The 20,627-nt window shown below is 37.1% G+C and overlaps 2 protein-coding genes across 5 annotated transcripts in view; one reads left to right on the forward strand and one right to left on the reverse strand.

Moving 5' to 3' along the window:
- Positions 1 to 11,639, reverse strand: part of CCDC82 (coiled-coil domain containing 82) — a 31,215-nt gene extending 19,576 nt beyond the window's left edge. For 2 of the 4 annotated variants that reach the window (XM_064492837.1, XM_031460616.2), the window contains exons 1-4: positions 11,578 to 11,639; positions 11,095 to 11,271; positions 5,919 to 6,649; positions 5,236 to 5,440 (exon numbers count right to left, since the gene is read on the reverse strand). In XM_064492837.1, coding sequence (XP_064348907.1) covers positions 5,236 to 5,440; positions 5,919 to 6,635 — 922 coding nt within the window. In that variant the 5' untranslated portion in view covers positions 6,636 to 6,649; positions 11,095 to 11,271; positions 11,578 to 11,639. The other 2 variants (XM_064492839.1, XM_064492838.1) reach the window with 2 other exon arrangements.
- A 108-nt stretch (positions 11,640 to 11,747) lies between these two features.
- Positions 11,748 to 15,714, forward strand: JRKL (JRK like). The gene has a single exon (XM_010977804.3). The coding sequence runs from the start codon at positions 12,375 to 12,377 to the stop codon at positions 13,947 to 13,949; it is 1,575 nt and encodes a 524-aa protein (XP_010976106.1). The 5' UTR covers positions 11,748 to 12,374; the 3' UTR covers positions 13,950 to 15,714.
- The last annotated feature ends 4,913 nt before the right edge of the window (positions 15,715 to 20,627 follow it).

The following is a 20,627-nucleotide window of genomic DNA, read 5'->3' on the forward strand; positions in this document are numbered from 1 at the left end:
TCAACAAAAACTTTATTTCTGACTTAATATTTTTCATTTTCTGGCAGTTTATCCTTAGCTAGCTCCCCTTCCCTTCAAACTGTTTTCTCCATATGACTTCCTATTTCTTTTCATAGATTGTAAAACAAATGCTTTATACAACTTTCTTCTGTTTCCTTTAACGAAACATTTTTTTTCATGGGCATCTTCTGCCCGTGAGTCTTCAGGGCAATTTTACCTTTCCCTTTGCTATATGATTTCACTAGTCCTTTTTATTTGTCCTAGAATAAGAAGAGTTCTCAAGAGGAGAGGATTTAATTTTTAACATAAATGGTTGTGGGATTGTTCTTAGTTAAGACTCTGAATGTAGATAGAATGATTGTGTTTAATTACTAGGTGGAGACCAAGTTCACTCAGTCTAGTTTCCAGTATTCTAGCAAGTGTTTTTCTAGCAAAGCACTAATAGACTGAGATGTACTCTTATAATATACTACTTGGTTCCCTGTCACTCTAAACATATGATAGAGTACAGGAAAAATAATGTAATACTTAGTATCTACAAATCTGAAGGCCCTGCAATCTCTCTGTGTATAATATTATCACCATTTGTGAACTACGTATGTCTGAAACACAATGAGCCACTGCTAGTCTATCCCTCTGCTTTCTATGGTAGCTTTTCTGGGAGTTGTAGTCTCAGAATTAAGTATGAATAAATACTGCTAGGGACTGATGAGAAGGGAAAAAGACTATGTCTGCCTTCGAGTGCTTCAACCACGTAGCAGGAGGGAAACTAATCTGTGTTGAGGTGTTACAGCTGCATCTCTCAGAGCCCAATGGCAGACAGTGATAAAGGGACAGAACAGCCTCCTCTGGTAGAACTGTCCTCTTCAAAAAGGTAAAACTGAATATGCCACTGATTGCCTGACTTTGGAGTTATGAAAAGTCTCTCCCAAATTCTGATCACATGTTGAATATGAGTAGTTGTTAGAGTTCTTATACAGGTTGGGGGAGAATGAATCTGGGAATACTAGCCTAATTACAACCTAAACAAGACCACAGAATGGTGTTTGTTTTTCATCATATAGATCATTGCTTTACTGAGCAATAATATAATCAAAAATATATTTTGATTTTCAAATGTAAGAATTAACTTACAGTAACTTTTAAAACATAATCCCTTGGCATATCAAAAACTGCCTATATTTACTTTTACTTATTATATTTATAAATGGCATAATCATTGATAAGCATTGAAATATTAACCAAGTCATAAATTATCTCTAGAATATTTGGGAGTTTTTTCCTCTGAAGTTTTAATAAATCTGGTCACACCTAACATTTTTGTGTCTTGAACTATAAGACCCAGGAGACTTCAGCCAATATGCTTATCTTAATCATTGATTCATCCGACTAACAAATTCCTATAATGTGTCACCAAGTCTAATATGTATTAGGAATACAAAGAGAAACGAAGCTGATAAACCATTTAGGTTATTTTTTGGAAGTGGGGATGCCCATTTGGCTTTCTTTATTGAGCTTTACTTTTTCATATACCATAAAATTCACTCTTTTTGGTGCACAGTTCTATGACCAAAACACAAAGTTGTGTAACCACCATGACAATCAAAAAAAGTTCTACCACCACCCCAAAACTCCCTTATGCTACCTCTCAGTCATTTAGTTTTGCACACATTGAGTCTGAGAGTCTGAAAGACACTCTAATGAAAATATTCAAGAAGACAAAAAATTGGGCCTTAGACTAGGAAGAAATCTGCACTGGAGATACAAGTTTGGGAATTTCTGCCTACAGATTGGGCCAAAGTTATGGGGCAGAGACTTGCCTGAAGCACAAGCAAAATGAAGGTAGTCTGAGAATGGAACCTTTAGAAACATCAATATTTACACAGCAAATGGAAAACGGGGAAAGCAATATTTTAACAGGAAAGGCAAGAAGCTAATGAGAGAACTTTGAAAGTGACAGTGGTCAATGGTTGGTGGCAAAGCACACAGCATTATCAAGTTAACATAAGAACTGAAGAGCATTTTGGCAACTAAAAAGTTATCACTAACTTCAGTGAGAGCAATTTCACTGGACTGATGGGTACAATAGTCTGAGTCCAACACTTTGCAGAGTTACTGGGAAACTTGAACAAAAAGATACGGTTTAGAACAGGGCTAACAGAACATGCCAACTCAAGGGAGGAAAGGAGTTAATATGGTTACAAGTTGAGAAAAGAGAGCTTGTAAGGACAGAACCAGAAGCAGAAGTTGCAAGTAAGAACACATAAGGTAAAATGTACTGCATAAAAGATGAGGTACAGCTCCCCCCGAGGTGAAGATGCCCAGTAGTAGAAGCAAGCACAGAGCTCCTTGGTATTTACCAAAATGAGTTGAAAATTTATGTCCATAGAAAATTTGCACACAAATATTTATAGCAGCTTTATTCATAATTGCCAAAACCTGGAAGCAACCAACATGTCCCTCAATAGGTGAATGGATAAACTGTGATACATCCATACAATGGAATATTATTCAGTGATAAAAAGAAATGAGTTGTCATGCACATTTAAGACATGGAGGAAACTTAAATTCATTATTAAGTGAAAGATGCCAATCTGAAAAGGCTACATGCTGTGTGATTCCAACTGTAAAACATTCTGGCAGAGGCAAAACCATGGAGGCATTAAAAATATCCGTGGTTGCTAGGGGTTCAAGGGTGGGAGGGTGGGAGGGATGAACAGGTGGAGAACAGGGCATTTTTAGGACAGTGAAACTGTTCTGGATGATATTGTAATGGTGGATACCTGATGCATCATTATACGTTTCTCAAACCCATAGAATGTACAACACCAAGAGTGACTCCCCCAGGCAAACTATGAACTACAGTTGATGATGTATCAATATTAGCTTATCAACTGCACCAGATGTAGCAAACTAATGCAAGATATTAGTAACAAGGAAACTGTGTGTGAGGGGTTACATAGGAACCCAGTGTACTTTCCACTCAACTTTTCAGTAAATCTAAAACTGCCCTTAAAACAACAAATAGAAGCATTAAAGTGTAGGGTAGAGAAGGAAGTTAAAATAGCTCCCACGTGCTGGACTTTTATTTTCATTAATTAGCAGGAGTGGTTATGAGTGGGTGTCTCTCAGTAAATATTCTATCATTCTAGATATTAATATCCAGAATGATGGGATACCTCCTAATTGAGTTTCTCTGAGATTCAAATGTCCCGGTAGTAGGTGAGTAGGTGAACCGGTGCCTATTGATATAAGGAAAACAGTCATTAACTTTCAATATATAAACGCCTATCACTGGCATCTCTGTAATTGCTAAATTTCTTGAAATTTGATTAATACCTAAACCTACAATTTTACCTAAATTATGGTATCAAAATTGAACCATGTTACACTTAATTTCAGTAAATATGCCCCTTAAAATTTGGGGGGGGGGACTGCATTCATGAAGAAAAAAAAGTTTTCATCCAACATCCTGTTTCTACCAGAGTTGTAAAACATCATAAAAACTGTCTTTGAATTTATGTATAATTATAGGAATCAGAGCAACAATACATATTTAAAGACATCCTAAATTTTCAGGGTTCTATCACTGACATTTTCATTAACTATATGAAAATATAAAAGATTCTAACTTCTTGATAGGTTTCACTGAGTGACACTTCAAAAGGCCAGATAACACCAGTGGTTCTCAAAGTGTGATCTGTAGACCCCTGGAAGTCTCCAAGTCCATTTAAGGGGATCGGTGAGGTCAGAGCAATGACACTAAGATAATTATGTTTCACCACGTTGACTTTTTCACTGATGGTGCAGAAGTAACTATGGATAAGGCAGCTGACCCCTTGACATAAATCATGGCTTTAGCACCAACTACTAGTAATCATTAAAGTCATCATTGCTCTGCATTCACTTAAAAAACTACTTTTCACTTAAGACTGTCTTTGATGTAGTAAAAACTATTAGTTTTATTAAATTTTGAATCTTGAGTATACATCTTTAGTATTCAGTGGGATGAAATGGGAAGTACGGGTAAAGCAGTTGTGCTGTATACCAAAGTATGATCGACTGTACTTTGAGGAAAAAGCCTCATTTGTCATGTTTACCTGAAACACCACGTTTACTTGAAAGAACTACTGACCAATTATGGTTATTTAGGCATTTGTCAAATATTTTGTCAAAAATGAACAAGGGAAGCTGTCATTTCAAGAACAACTCACACTACTTGATGCCAAAGATAAAAAACAGAGTTCTGAGTAGAAATTAGAATTCTGAACAATTTGTATCCGTTACTGTGGGCCTGACAGCTTCCCAATACCTAAAGAATTTTCTGATGAGATTGGTGGTGATATTAACGAATGTGATTTCTAAAATATTGTATACTGAAATGTGAATTTAGAATTTGGAAGATCTGCATAACCCAGTGAATCAATATTTTCCAAATGACCAATGCATGATGTTACAAAATTATTTATGGGTAAAAGATCCATTCAAATTGCAAGACAGACCAATGGAATGGGCTGTAAGTACTAAAAGTTAATTTATAATATGCTTTTAGATTCCATACTGCAACTAACATTTAAGAAACTATGACTTGTTGAATTTTTGTGTGGTGTCAAATGAGAACACCCAAAGTCATTTTGAAAATGCTTTCAGAACACTCCTCCCTTCTCCAGCTACCTATCTGTATGAAACAAAATTACTTTCATCCACTTTAAACAATAATTACAACAGACTGAATGCAAAAGCAGATATAAGAACCCAGCTGCCTTCTGTGGAGCTAGACATTAAATATATTTATTTAAATGTAAAATTCTCCCCTAAAATAAAATAAAATAAAATAAAATGTAAAATAATGCCATTTTTCTCCTCATTGTTTGGGTAAATAGTTATTTTTCATAAAATGTCATGTAACATGTAATGAGTTTATCACATTACTTATTTTAAGTCAATTAATTAATAAATATATTTAAAATTTCTCTTTTGTAAATTTTCTACAGTGGTATATGCTGATAGATATAACCAACAGAAACAAAAGCTCTTTGGGGTCCTAATAATCTTTAAGAATGTAAAAGGTCCCAAAACCACTGGAACAAACTATTATTAGACAGACAAAATTACTTGAAAATGAAACCATAGTTCCTCATCAATGATTTAGAACATGACAGTAAAAGGCTAATTTAATGGTATGCTATCAGGATTAGATCAAGTCATAAAACATTCTCTTGATATTTAACTTACAAAGAGAATTCTGTTTTACTAATTTCAGCTGTGATGTAGTCAATTTTTCTCCTCGTTGGCTTTCATTCTCTTCATCGCCCTCCTCATCTTGCACTACAAAGTCATCAATAATGTAATCATCTCCATCTTCATCATCTTCATAATCCTCCTCCTCTTCTTCATCATCATTTTCATCGCTGCTTGTGCAGGATTCCTTTTCGGAGTCCTAATTAAATTAAAAAATAACCTTTAGTAAATTGTACCTTTAAAATTGTTAGCATGGATGTGGAATTAAAAGATTAAATTTGAAACAAAAAATGATTTGTAGAAATAAATGTCAGACTTTAACATTAAAAAAATTTTGTTATGTTAAATGTTGAACTTTTGAAATTAGGAAGATTATATACCTTGGCAAGTGATATAAAATGTTTAAAATGGACATTAAGATTATAAGTAGAAGTTAGAAACAGAAAAGACCATGCAAAATGGTCTTTCAATTTTAAAAAAGACTGAAGGAATGAGGCTCATAATAAAATAATACTGGATACAATACTGCAATCAAACATGTTCAAGGATACTTGAATCAAAAATAAATCCTCAAATTATTGCAAAATAGAACAGACTCAGCACTTGGATTTTTCTAAAAACTAAATACTTTAAATAAAAATTTAAAATAGAAACAAAACCAATAAAATATAACACACCTCAAAATCTCTACTACTATTGCGTCTCTGACGAGATCTTTGTTTTGAGAGTTCTTTGAGTTTCTGGAGCTGCTCTTGCTTTTTTGTGGCTGAGGATTTTTCAGGCTTTTTTTGCTCCATCTCCACAGAAGAAGATTCATCTTCAACCACCCTACGCGGACGTTTAATGCCCACTTTTCTAACTAGGATGTCACTGTCGTCACTCTCATCACTGTCATACATCACAGAGGAGACCCTTTTTCTCTTCCCTCGCTTGATGTGTTCTTCTTCCAAATCCTCCTCTATTATTTGTCCAGTGTGTTTGTTGAGATCACCCTCCTCTTGACTTAAATGCATTTCCCGATCTGGTAAGTCAATGTTCCCATGTTTGATTTTGTTCTTTTCTTCTTCATATGTTGAACTGTTGCTGGTGTTAATGAGATGCTTACTGTTGTTTTCTTCGCTTGCGACTTTAATTGAGTTAAGCTTGCTTTCATCTGCTGGCTTTTTATTACTATCAAGCCCCTTGTTAGCATCAGGGTCTTCATCACTGTCAGCACTCTCATCACCATCTACACTTTCATCACTCATGAGCTCATCGCTCTCAAGCTCATCATCACTATCACACAATTGTGAGAGATTACTTCTTCTAGTCCGCCTCCAGTCAACTCGAGATTTCTGTTCACGCTCTTGAGTTTTAGAATTTTTCCTTGTTTCATGTCTTCTAACGTGTACCATTTTCACTTAAGCTTCTACAAAATAAAGTTATTAGGAACATAATAATGACAACCAGATTACAACAGTGAATGCATTTATGGTTCAAACTATATTTATTTGGTATTATAAGATGGTTCACAAAGGTAAAATCACATGAAATATCTGAGTAAAGATGGTAGAACACTTATCAACAAATAGTTTATTGATATTTATGAAATAACTATATGAACATCTATTCTGAATTATGCTGTATGTTGCACCGAAAGAGGGTCATACAAAAACTATGGTCCTGTTCCTCAGAAGATTACTATCCACGCGTAGAACTAAAACATAAAAACATATAGTAATTAAGAAAAATGTAAGGTAGTATTCATTTCATGACCAAATGAGTGATCAAAATAACTGTGATAAAAGTGTAAAGATGCAGGAAGACCAGGACGACAAGTGTTTCACTAATGATTTTATTAAACAGATATGATCTGACAGACCTCTGAAGAATTGGTTATATTCAAACAGAAAGAGTGAAAGAAAAAGAGATTTCAGGCAGGAAAAAACAGTAAAGTCAAAACTTTGGCACTGAGAAACAACATGGTATGTTTAGTAAATAGATGTGACCAACAAGGTGTGAAAAAACACTTTATGCTGGGAAAAAAAAGTGACACATATAGAAAATTTTGGTGGAATAACCAGAATGATTCCTCCCAACAGCAAAGGAGGATTCTGAACAGAGAAATGATATGAATTACAACATAAAGATCATTTATATGAAAGAAGTTATAAAGTAGTCATTGACATTAAAAAAAAAAGACAACGGTGCAAAACTGAGAGATAACTTGTCCACTAAGATTGCAGCCTCTATATATTTTAGTAAAATGGCAATGGCTTTAAACCATTCAAAGTTAAAGACACAATCTAATCCAACAGAAAATTTACTACAATCCACTAAGACAGTGAGGTGAAAAAACAAAAGTTTCATGACGAAGCAGAGTATGGTACTAGGAAGGAAAACAAATGCTCTAAGTTCCTGATTCAGAAAAGGGTGAACTCCATCAAAATTATCACAAGTACACAGTACAGTGAACAGAGATAAGATAACTAGAAAAACACTAACACACATGTACTTCTGTGGTGACTAAGGAGAACAGAAATATGATCACAATGTCTTGAGACTGACCTCATAATGGGCACCTAAGAACGTATGTATTCAACTGAGTGCTCTCTCTCTCCTTCAAAGAAATCATCTTATGAGGGTGATTGTTCCAGGATTTCCACAATGGCACAGAATAATATGAACATTTTTTATAAACCACAGTATCAAAAATATGAAAATAATCACATTTCATTATCCCAAAGAGAGGTTTAAATATCCATTTTATTCACTTGTCTTAGTTATAAGGGACTGTTAGCTGCTTCCAGAAATGAAATACAGTTTCAAAAGATGAAGATTAACTTCCATTAAAGATATTTTTCAAATGTGCTGCAAACTCTGATCATAATTCCAAAAACAGAATGCCAAAATTTTTTTGACCCATGGCAGTATTACTGAAGTAAGTTTACGGCTTCCCAACATGATTACTTTTTTTTGGTGATGGGGAGATACTACCCATTTGATTGTATGCTTCTGTTATGTTTATACGGTAATGTGAATGCTACTATAATATTAACTCATATAAAATCAGAACAACAACAGTTGTTAAGATTATACACCAGAAACTATAATGTAGGCGACCTTATGACAGTAACTGCTACAAGATATATTCAATATTGTTAACAGGAATCTAACAAATCCTAGTCCATAGACCAGATATTCTGCTATTTGTAGTTTCACTTAGGTTCTATCTTACAGAAGGTTTGTTTATATTAAAATCAGCTAAGAATAAAACTGTGTAGTCAAAATTACTTTTTTAAGATCTCTATGTTACTTTTCAAAGAATGGTTTTTTATACACCATATTGCTTCAAAATATGTCCACTCAGTTTCTCTTCCAGGTTTTAAACAGATTATTGCTGGTTTTTTTTTCTTTTTATTAAGCACCAGATAAACTAGGATCACTATATTTTGAAGCCATGTATCACAAAGAAGTATTTTTAAAGCACACGTAGTTATAAATTTGCATAAGTTAACTGTGCCCATGCTTCATACTGTAAGGTAAGGTTTTTAAATAAATGCCTGAATTGGGGGAAATAATGAAAAAGATGTTTATGAAAACAAATGACAAATATGGCTTCAGTAGATACACTAAAGTATGGACAGCAGGGACATTAAAGTGAAAGATGATTTTATTAGTTTGATACATACTGAATGATCATCTTACAAAACTGCACCATGTGCAAAAGACAGTTATTTATCATATCAATAGGCAATTCCTACCACAATGGTAGAAATGATTAAGAATGTCACACTATGCAAATACCTGTGACTGCACAGAGTTAGACTATTAAAAATCTACATATGTATAGTAACTTTCAGTGTATTTTCAAACTTTCAGTGCCTTTTTAAATTTCAAATTTTCAAATGTATTTTAAAATCCTGACAATGATCCTAGAAGGAAGATATTCTCTCTCTTCATTTATAAAAATCAAAGCCAAGGACACAGAGTTTAAATCACTTACTGAAGATCACACAGCTCATTAGTGACAGAGCAGGGATTAGAAACCAGGTGTCCTGATTCCTGGTCCAGTGCTACACAATCACCGCTGCCTTCATTATATTTGTACAGGGTAGGAAAAATTAACGTCTTTAAAAAAGTCATTATTTTATCTCTCATTCATGCTAAATTTTAGTTTCAGAAAATAATCATTAAAATAGTTTAAGAGTTTACAAATATACTTTTTAAATTTTGTAACTGAATTTTAGTGCACATGAGTTAGGCCAGAAACTTCTGGAAATAATTTATCCATTGGCAAGAAGAGAATGTGTACAGGAGATGAAAATTTGCAGACTTCCCTCTACCACCTTACTGATGACAGTGATTACAAAATTTAAGGATTTCTCCATTGAGTTGAAAAGTAAACATTTCAAAGAAAAGGCAGTCTCTGATGAGAAAAAATTTATTTTGGAAACTGCAGTACTGAACATTTGAGGAGGCAAATTTAATTTAAACAAATCAGGTTTCATTTGACCAACTGCCAGATTTCCAGGGTCTCTCTCATATTTCAAAATTGCTGTTTATATCAATAATGTCAAAACTCTGTCATTGAAAAAATAAGATAATTTGAATATGGTTGGCTCCTCTTTTTAAATTGTGGATACTTTTACTATGTGACCTGGGGAGGGAAGGATAACAGATGGCAAAGGAGCATGAACTGAACCAGAGGAGACAAATGAGAAGGTAAAGCTAGGGTGATGGATAAGACAGCTCTCTAGCGTTGGAATTCACTCAGAAAAGAATCCATGCAAATGAGCGAAATTCCTATTTAAGCTTATCATACACTCAATTTTTTTAAATGAGAGTTTAATTAAGCTTCTCTAATGATACCTTACCTTTAGGTAAAGAGAAAAACACAGATTCCAAACAAAAAGCGTTAAATAGGTGAATGAAGATGATCAATACCATCACATTTTTGTGCTTTATGGTGAAAATCATGTACGACGCACATACACAGCTACCTTGTCTGGGAAAGAATATAAAGGCGACAATCCATTGGGCTTGTGCTCTTTCTCTAACACACTAACTCTACAACTAAAAAGGGTACTCTGGTGACGCCTGAATTTTCCATCAGAAGAAACAGCCTTTATTCTAGACTTTGAGGTTAATTCATCCTCAAGAAAGGATTCATTCTAGGAATCGTGGGCTTGCCCCATAAACAATGTAGGTGGTACTTTACACTTAAAAATTTGAAGGGCAGTGGAAACCCAGCCATTACTTGAAATTCCACCAGAAGGGATGCATCCTATTTGTAAAACATTACTCCTCTTGATGTTTCCTTTTACATGTCAGTTTGGAGAGGAAATCTTAATTAACCAAAGAAATAGTCATTGAATGTATACTACGCCAGCACATGCTCAGAGCTGTGGCGTTACTAGAAGAAATCAGCAACACAGTCTCTGCTCCCAAGGAGCTCACAATCTGATGAAATTACTAGGGACACCAAAACAAGGCAGCATAACACATGATTTAAGGGCTACAGAATATGATTCTTTTTATGCTCTTATCACAATGCTGTGAATCAATTTATCATAGTTCTTCCATTGGCTGGTAAACAGGGCAGCACAACACGACAGAAATAGGGAATAGGAAAATATGAAGGAACAATAATATAAAGAGAGGAAAGCCAACGTCCCCCACTTAGAATCAAGGTTTAGTACTCCACAATTCGCATGGAGTGGCTCCTGACAGCTTGGCATCCTGGACAACTACAGCATTCATTAAAATCTGTAACACTGAAGGTGGTTCGCTAAATTCAGCAGGGATGGATGGCCGAGGAAGGAACAGATCCTCTCGGGAGTTAACCCCAGAGTCATTTTCATGATTACAAACCTGGCTCCTTGGCGGGACGCAGACACTGTCCGCCGGTCCGCTACTCTGTACCCAGAAGGGAGGGGCACCGTAGCTAGGAAACGGGGCCCTTCAACGGAGCTCCCCGATGACGCGCGCAGGACGACACAAACACCCGGACCTTAGAGCAGCCTCGGACCCCAGAAAACAAACCAGGATCTGGAAGGGCCAGAAACCCGCGAAATCATCACCCGCGCTCCGCGCGCCAGCCCTGCCCACTTCCCCTTCGCGGCAGGAACTGGCACCTCCCTCCACCGCCCCACTGCAGCTTCGCCCGGGCCGCGCGCGAGTGGAGCGGAGCGCCGAGGGGAGCCGTCCCGCCCACCCCGGGAGCGCCCGAGGGAATTTTTCCTCCCCGGCCGCGGGGAGGCGCGGCTTCCCCCGCGCCTCTAATAAGCCATTAGCAGCCCGAGAGAGAGCGAGTCCCCGCCCCGACCGGGCCCCGCGCCGCCCCCGCGCCCTCACCTTTCAAACCTCCTCCGCCTCCGCCTCCGCCTCTGCCTCCGCCCCAGGTACCGGGTCCAGACTCGCGACGCTCCTCCTTCTTCCGGGGACCAAGGGAAGTCCCGCCTCTGGGAGGGGCAGGGGCGGGGCCTGGTCGGCCGCGGGAGGGGGCGTCTTCCGGGAGCGTGCGCTGGGGGAGGAGCGGTCGCCGCGCGTTAGGCAGGGAGCGGTGCGGGGTCCCGGCTCCAAGCGAGGTGGGAGAGGCGCTCGGTGGGCTGTGAGGGTCCGGGAGGACTGTGCAGGCTGAGCGCAACGCGGGGAAGTGCGGCTGGCGGCTGGGGAAGGAGTCACACGCACCCGTCCCCCTGGGGAAGGGGCCAGTCCCCGGCTCCCTGGCTCTTCCGCTCTCTGCCGTAACTTCGGGGTGTGGCAGGGGTTAGTGACGGCCGTTGACCTGGGGTCTGGGCGTAAAGGAGGCTTGTGGTCGCGATGGGGTTATAGTCTTTCTCGCGGCCACCGGGGGAGTGAGACAAATGTTTGTAATCCGGATTATCCGCGGTGACTTGGGGCCTCCTCTACTGCCCATCTGAAGTTAAAGGCCTTTTCTGTCCAACTTCCTCCCCCCGCACCGACCTCTGCCGTCTCTTTGCCAGCCAAGCCCAGCCGGGGACGGGGTCGGGGCCACCAGGTTCCTGGTAAGGTTGAAAGACGGGGTGTGTAAGACTGGGTTACAGTGAGTCTGTGAGAGAGAAAGCAGGATCTTCTGGACTGCTTCAGTGTGAGTGTGGGCTTGACTCCCTGAGTCCCCGGGCCACACCATGTCAGGGAAACGGAAGCGGGTGGTGCTGACTATTAAAGATAAGCTTGATATAATAAAGAAACTTGAAGATGGAGGTTCTTCCAAACAACTGGCAGTGATTTATGGAATTGGGGAGACAACAGTTCGAGATATAAGAAAAAATAAGGAAAAGATTATAACTTATGCAAGCAGTTCTGATTCCACAAGTCTTCTGGCCAAGAGGAAATCTATGAAGCCATCTATGTATGAGGAATTGGACAGAGCCATGCTGGAATGGTTCAACCAGCAAAGAGCAAAAGGGAATCCTGTGTCTGGACCGATTTGTGCTAAAAGGGCAGAGTTCTTCTTTTATGCTTTGGGAATGGATGGTGATTTTAACCCCTCTGCCGGTTGGTTGACTCGTTTTAAGCAGCGGCACAGCATTAGAGAGATTAACATTAGAAATGAAAGGATTCATGGGGATGAGACTGCCGTGGAGGATTTTTGTAACAACTTTCGAGACTTTATTGAACGAGAGAATTTGCAGCCTGAACAAATCTACAATGCTGATGAAACTGGACTGTTTTGGAAATGCCTACCTTCCAGGACTTCAGTAATCAAAGGTAAATGCACAGTCTCTGGGCACAAGTCAATTGAAGAAAGAGTCACTGTGATGTGTTGTGCCAATGCAACAGGTTTACACAAACTTAAACTTTGTGTTGTGGGGAAAGCAAGGAAACCTCGCTCCTTCAAGTCAACTGATACCTCAAACCTGCCAGTCTCTTATTTCAGCCAAAAAGGTGCATGGATGGATCTTTCCATTTTCCGACAGTGGTTTGATAAGATCTTTGTGCCACAAGTTCGAGAGCACTTAAGATCCAAAGGCTTGCAGGAAAAGGCTGTGCTCCTGTTGGATAATTCACCAACACATCCAAATGAGAACGTCCTGAGGTCAGATGATGGCCAAATATTTGCTAAATATTTACCACCTAACGTGGCTTCTTTGATTCAGCCCTCGGATCAGGGAGTTGTAGCCACAATGAAGAGAAACTACCGGGCAGGTCTTCTCCAGAACAACTTGGAAGAAGGTAACGACCTGAAATCATTCTGGAAGAAGCTAACTCTGCTGGATGCACTTTATGAAGTAGCAATGGCGTGGAATTTAGTAAAGCCAGTTACCATTAGCAGAGCATGGAAGAAGATTCTCCCTACCATTGAGGAGAAAGAAGGCCTGGACTTTGATGAAGAAGATATCTCAGTGGCTGCTGTGGCTACCATTTTACAACACACCAAAGGATTGGAAAATGTGACTACTGAGAACATTGAAAAGTGGCTTGAAGTTGACAGTACTGAACCAGGCTATGAAGTATTAAGTGACAGTGAAATCATCCGAAGAGCACAAGGCCAGACAGACGAATCCAGTGAAAATGAGGAGGAGGAGATAGAACTGATCCCGGAGAGACATGTTAATCATGCAGCTGCTCTCCAATGGACTGAAAATTTATTGGATTATCTAGAACAACAAGGGGATATGATTCTGCCTGATAGACTGGTGATACGTAAACTTCGAGCCACCATAAGAAATAAACAGAAGATGACAAACTCAAGTCAATGATGGCATATCAGCATTACCATTGTTTTGGTAATTGTTTGTAACTCTTAACCTCTTTGCAACATGGCTTCGTTCTCTCTGTGTTCTGAATTCTCAGACACAGTCCTGTGAAATACAGATACAAAAATGTATCTGAATTGGTTTGAGGATTATGTGTTTTGCAGCATCTGTCTCTTGTCCCTTTATTTGTGTGGATAATTGGAAGCTGATTCTGTACAGGTATAAATTACACACACATATGCATTCACTTTTATAGATCTGCAATTACCCCTTCCATTACAGTGGCATTCCCTAAATTTTCTAGCAGAAGTTACAGGTAGGTGAACAGTTTGAGCACTTCCCTGAAATCTTTTGTTTGCTCTGTGAGGGCTGCCACAGTAATCTTTTCTTGTTCTTGTGCTAACCAAATTAAATTACCTGTTTTGCATCTTTATATACACTGATGGAATGAGAAGTATCTACATTGTTAGATTTCAGGGTAATCTGTAATGATTCAAAATGAAGTTCTGAATGAAGAGGAAAGAATGATGAATGAATTATGAAAATAACTTAGAAATCATACTTTTCTTACATTTGTTTGTGTGGCAAGAGGAGGGGATTTTTCTAGAAATGAACTATAATATAGGGAGTGATTGCTGAATTAGTGAGAAAAATATTGGAAAACTGATGTATAAGATCATGATCTATTCATTTGTAGAAAACTGGGAGTTGAAAATCCGGGGAACTTTAGGTTATTTATACAAAGGGAATAAGTAGCCTTGTTTTAGTTGGGTCTTTTTATTATGTTATTAATTGGGTAACAGTATAGGCTTATTATTTATTCATCTAATTATAGTACAGATTTTGTAACTTTACATGTGGTGATGTCAGCTCCCACCCTGTATGTGGGGGAACATCTTGGGTATTTGTAAGTTTTTTTAATATGTACTTGAAAATATCTATAATTTGAAAAAGTTTGTCATGCTTTTATTTGATGTGAAAAGAAGAAGAAATTAAAATAATAAAGTTTTTATTTTTAATAAGCCATAAATTATGACCTGTTTTATGAAGAAAGCAGAAATAATTATGGAGAGTACCAGAGTCAAAGGAATCTCATCATTTATTATTTTGACACTTGTGAAAAGGTTTTCTTCTAGAATTGGTTTGTCAGAATTTTGATAAACTTAGTAATTATGTTTACTCAAGACATTGAAAAGATTTACCTACATGAATGTTAATTTCATTCATAATTTAAAAGCAACGTGTCTGTATGTTATTTCACGTTTTGGCCCTAAATTTAAAAAAAAATTCTCTTATGAGTCATTTTTTTTTAAAGGTTTAACTTTTTCATTGAAATACTTTGCATTTTACAGTGACTTTCTTAGAATTCTAAAACTTCAGAAAGATTTGTAGCTTTCCATAATTTTCTGTTATCTTAATGATGTGTCTAGATTTTTAAAAAAGATTTATTTGTGACAAGAACTGTTTAAAAATTGTTGCATGAATTGCCTCAGTGCATAGGGAAAAAAAGCATCAGAAGTTAACATCCATATTGAATCAGATTATTATGTATTCATAAATTAAATTATATGTAAAATGATTTATCTAAAATGAAAATATGTACTAAACAGCTTCTTGGAATTTCTCTGAATTTGCTCACTGTTTTTAAAATTAACCTTGTTAATGAAATTCAGCTGTATCATTGCCACCTAGTGGTAAAATTAACATTACTGTTAAGTTGTGTGGTTTTAAACTTTAATATCTAGTAAAAGGTTCACTGTTTTGTGGCCTTGAGTGTGAATATTGTGACTTTCTCTATCCTATGGGAGACTGCTCTTCTTTGGTTTATGGCTGACTGCTGTTTTCCAAAAGCTGCCAACAATAGTAGGCTAAAAGTTCTATTTTGGATCCTTCTATCCGTAAACATAATTGTAAAAGCTGCCAGTTAATTGAATACCATGTTGTGTTCTAAGCAGTGTATTTAAATCATATGACCCTCAAATTATGAATTAGGTGGAAGTAATGATGCTCTGCTCATACTCTTAATTGCTGAAGATCACTTGACTACAGGTAAGAATTTAAACCCAAGTATTTGACACCAGAAGGCCACACTTACTTTATGCAACCTAAACTAACATCTTAACCTTTTTGATCTTCAACATTTATTCCTCCCTTCCACCACCACCTGCCACAGGTGTCTCAGTTTACTTACCTATCTTCCAATGCATCGGGGGCAGCAATTGCCCTTTCCTTTTACCCTTTTAGAGGTTGGTCTTCCTCTTTGACTACTCTGCAGTGTCTCCAGTCCCCTATTTATCCACAGCCTAATAGCATTTGAAATTGGGATTGTCTGTTTTCTGCTTTCCGGTTAGCCATGCTCAGTAAGGATCCCATCTCACTTCAACAAATTAAAACCCACCATTGGGAAAAACAATTCATGTAAACGTTTCTCTCTAGTTTACAAGATAATCTCAAGGAGAAAGAGTTGGCACAGTGTAGCACTAACACAAAAGTCTTACTAGCCCAAGTTATTGGAAACCACCACCCCCGAAGGCATATGAGCATGTATACACTCAGATCCACACAGATCAAAGGGAGAAAAAGTTAAGCCCCCAAATGAGAGGTGGGAAAGAGGATGAGGGTTTGGTTCAGATAGAAGAGGGGGTGGTTAGATGAGTAGAAGAAAAAAGGGAAATGTGGTCTGTAGTGAGGTTTGTTTTGTTACGTGCAACTCAGCATCGCAGTCCTAGGTTTACCAGGATGTGCTGCTCACTTGTGGATTCTCCTTATAACCTCTGCTCTTCTCCTTTTCACCTGTGAAATGTTAAGAAGTCAGTACCAGGTTGAATGCATTTGATCAATAGTTGGGCCCTTTTGATGGATGATACCAGAAGCTGTTTGGGTACTGTATCTGCCCCAAAGTCATAAATTCTTGGTTTCCAATTCCTATCCCTTCAATGCCCCCACCAGAGGCTGTGTTTGGCTTTCTATTGTGCCGTTAAGAAATTAGCCATGGGGTCACGTTCTCATCAATCTTAACTGATTCTCCCAATGATGAACCTTGATATATCTCTCAGAAAACCAACTGTGCACCACAATGTTCCTCTAAACCTGTGCACCTAGTAGCCAAAAGTGCTGTGAGAGTAGGATTACCTGCAGGGGATGATGCAGGAATTTAGAAACTTGTTTCTTACAAGAGATTTGGGTTGAGGGCCAGAAAGCAGGGCAGTAGATGGGTGAAGGGAATGGAATTCCTTGCTAGGTTTAAATTCAGTGAATCAAAAGTTCATTGAGTTTTACTACATATGTGTAAGGCTACTGGGGGTGACGAGTTTAGGAAAATATAAAGGGGGAAAGTGATTCGTGTCCTTCAGGATCTTGAAGTCAAGGTGGAAAAAACATTTAGGGAAAACAAAGCTATCTGGTTTCATTGTAAGCTTGTATAAAACAGTCAACATAATGTGATGTGGATTATGTTGCTTATTATTTCCTTCAGTGGCTTCTACTCTGTATTCCTTGTACATTTTAAGCTTTTCTTTGTTTATGGTTTTTACTGCTCCTGAGTGACTTCTTCCATTTCCATTACCTGAATGCTTATGATCCCAGATCTGCCTCTAGTCACACTGTGTTCAGAGATCCAGATTCGTATCTTCAGTTGAGAAGCGGGATTTCGCTTCTGGGAGGGAAATTTAAATGGTTGCTTTGCTTCCCATCTATAGTAAACTATCCGTTTGTATCCTGATGTCAGAGCCAACTAGATGGACTAAGAAGTTCAAATTTTTTAACAACTCCAAATTAGGCTAATCTATATTGGTCTGAAATAGCAAAGTAGATAATTATCTTTCCTTATCCTATTTGTTTAAATAATTAATGCTTACGTCAATGAGAATAAAGCATCTCCGCTTAACTTGCTCTCAGAAGTCCTAACCATGTGATCTCGGGTGAGTGTCTAAATCTGTCTGAATCTCCCTGTCTCTCAAAGGGGGATAATAATACAGATTGTTAAGAAGATTAAACATTAATAATGTACAACTCTTTGTGAACTAATATGTTTTATATTATTCATGGAAAGGATTAAAGGACTTGAGAGCATCAAAGATGAAGAGTGGGAGAGTAAGATAATTGAAATAATAGGAGTTTCTGGTTGAAAGGAGGAAATATAGAGGCCAAGATTTGCAACTTAGGTATTCAAAACGTATTCAGTCAATGTATACAATCAGGCTCTGTCACTCCTTTTTTAATGCTTTAAACTTATTTGTACATTTGAAAAGAGTGTATATAGTATACCTCAGAGATATTGTGAGTTTGGTCCCAGACCACTGCAATAAAGGAAATACTGCAATAAAGCAAGTCACACAAATTTTTTGGTTTCCTGCTGCATATAAAAGTTATATTTACACTCTGCTGTAGTCTATTAAGTGTGCAATAGCATTTTATCTAAAAGAACAATGTATATACTTTAATTAAATTTTTTTAAAAAATGCTAGACAATCATCTAGGCCTTCGACAAGCCATCTTTTTGCAATAACAACGTCAAAGATCACTGAGTAGCCTTTATAGATTGGCTTTTTTTACTTAGAAATATGCATTTGACATTCCTCCATGTCTTTTCATTGCTTGATAGTTCATTTCTTCTTATCACTGAATAATATTCTGAAGTATGGATGTACCACAGTTTATACATTCATCCATTGAAGGACATCTTGATTGCTTCCAGTTTTGGGTAGTTATGAATAAAGCCACTAGAAACATTTGTATGCAGGTTTTTATGTGCACACAAATTTTCAGTTCATTTGGGTAAATATCTAGGAGTGCAACTGCTAAATCATATGGTAAGATCATGCTTAGCTTTATGAAGGAATTGCCAAACTGTTTTCCAAAGTAGTTGTACCATTTTGCATTCAGACCAACCATGAATGAGTTCCTGTTTCTCTGCCCTCATTGGTATTTGGTGGTAGCAGAGAAGATTTAGCCACTCTAATGTAGTGATCTCATTGTTTTAATTTATAATTCCCTAGTGATATTTGATATTGTCTTTTAATATGCTTATTTGCCATCTATATGCTTTCTGTGGTGAGCTGTGTGTTTCATTCTTTTGCCCATGTTTTAATTGGGTTATTTGTTTTCTTATTGTTGGGTTTTAAGAGTTCTTAATTGGTATTTTGGATACCAATTCCTTTATCAGATACGTGTTTTGCACATATTTTCTCATAGTCTGTGGCTTTTCATTTCTGAACAATGTCTTTTGCAGAGCAGAAATTTTAATTTTTAATTAAATCTAATTTACTAATGTTTTCTTTCATGAATCATATTCTTGCTGTTGTATCTAAAAAAGTCTTCACCAAACCCAAGGTCACCTAAATTTTTTACTATATTATCTAATAGAAGTTTTATAGTTTTACATTTTACATTTAAGTTTGTAAAGCATTCTGAGTTATTTTTTGTGTGTAAAGGAGGTAAAGACTTTCTCTAAATTCATTTCTTTGTGAATATCTGGTGGGTTCAGCATCATTTGTTGAAAAGACTGTCCTGTCCCTACAGAATTGTCTTTCCTCCTTTGTCAAAGATCAGTTGACTCTGTTTGTGTAGGTCTGTCTGGGCTCCCTATTCTTTTCCATCAATCTATCTGTCTGTTCTTTTGCCAGCACCACACTGTTTTGATTACTGTAGCTTTATAGTAAGTCTTGTGGTGTTAATTCTCTTTCTGTACTTCCACCTCAGTGTCATGCTGGCTAGTCTGGGTCGTTTGCCTCTGCATAAATATGGTAGAATCAGTTTGTCAATATCCATAAGATAACTTGCTGGGGTATTGATTGAGACTTCACGGAATCTGCAGATCAAGTTGGAAAGAACTGACGTCTTGATGATAATTGAGTCTTCCTTTTTTTTTTTTTTGGCCTGTCCATTTATTTATTGTTTATTTATTTATTTATTTTAACACTTTTATTGTGGTATGGTACAGTAAACTACGCATATTTCAGGTGTGCACTTTGATGAATTTTGATATATGTATACATGAGTCTTCCTGTTCTTGAACATTTATTTAGATCTTTTTTGATTTCCTTTATTGGAGTTTTGTAGTTTTCCTCAGATAGATCTTGTACATGTTTTACTGCATTTATACCTAAGTATTTCTTTCTTTCTTTCTTTCTTTTTGGTTGGTGCTAACGTATATGGTATTGTGTTTCTAATTTCAAATACCAACTATTCATTGTTGGTGTATAGGAAAACAATTAATTTTTGTATATTAACCTTGTCTACTGCAATCTTCTACAATTATTTATTTGTTCCAATATTTTTGTTGATTCTTTCAGATTTTGTACATAAACAACCATATCGTCTGTGAACAAATGCAATTTTATTTCTTCCTATCCAATCTGTATGCTACTATTTCTGTTTCTTGTTTTATTGTGTTAACTAGAACTTTCAGTATGATGTTGAATAGAAGTGGGGACATGGTTACTTTTTAAAAAGAAAAAGCTTTATTATTTCATGAATTTGATAGTGGAGTTAGGCAATTTAGTTTCACATTAGGTAAGACTATAAATACTTGATCAATAGGTAACCAGACCTCTTGTAAAAAAAGAATTTGCAGAGAAAACCAATTAAAATTCTCCCTACAAACAGTGATTTCTGACTGACATAGTGGATCAAAATGAGATTTTTCTCTGCTACTTAAGTCAATGTCCATGAAGCACATAA

Source organism: Camelus dromedarius, chromosome 12, assembly GCF_036321535.1.
Source record: "Camelus dromedarius isolate mCamDro1 chromosome 12, mCamDro1.pat, whole genome shotgun sequence".
Taxonomy (NCBI): Eukaryota; Metazoa; Chordata; class Mammalia; order Artiodactyla; family Camelidae; genus Camelus; species Camelus dromedarius.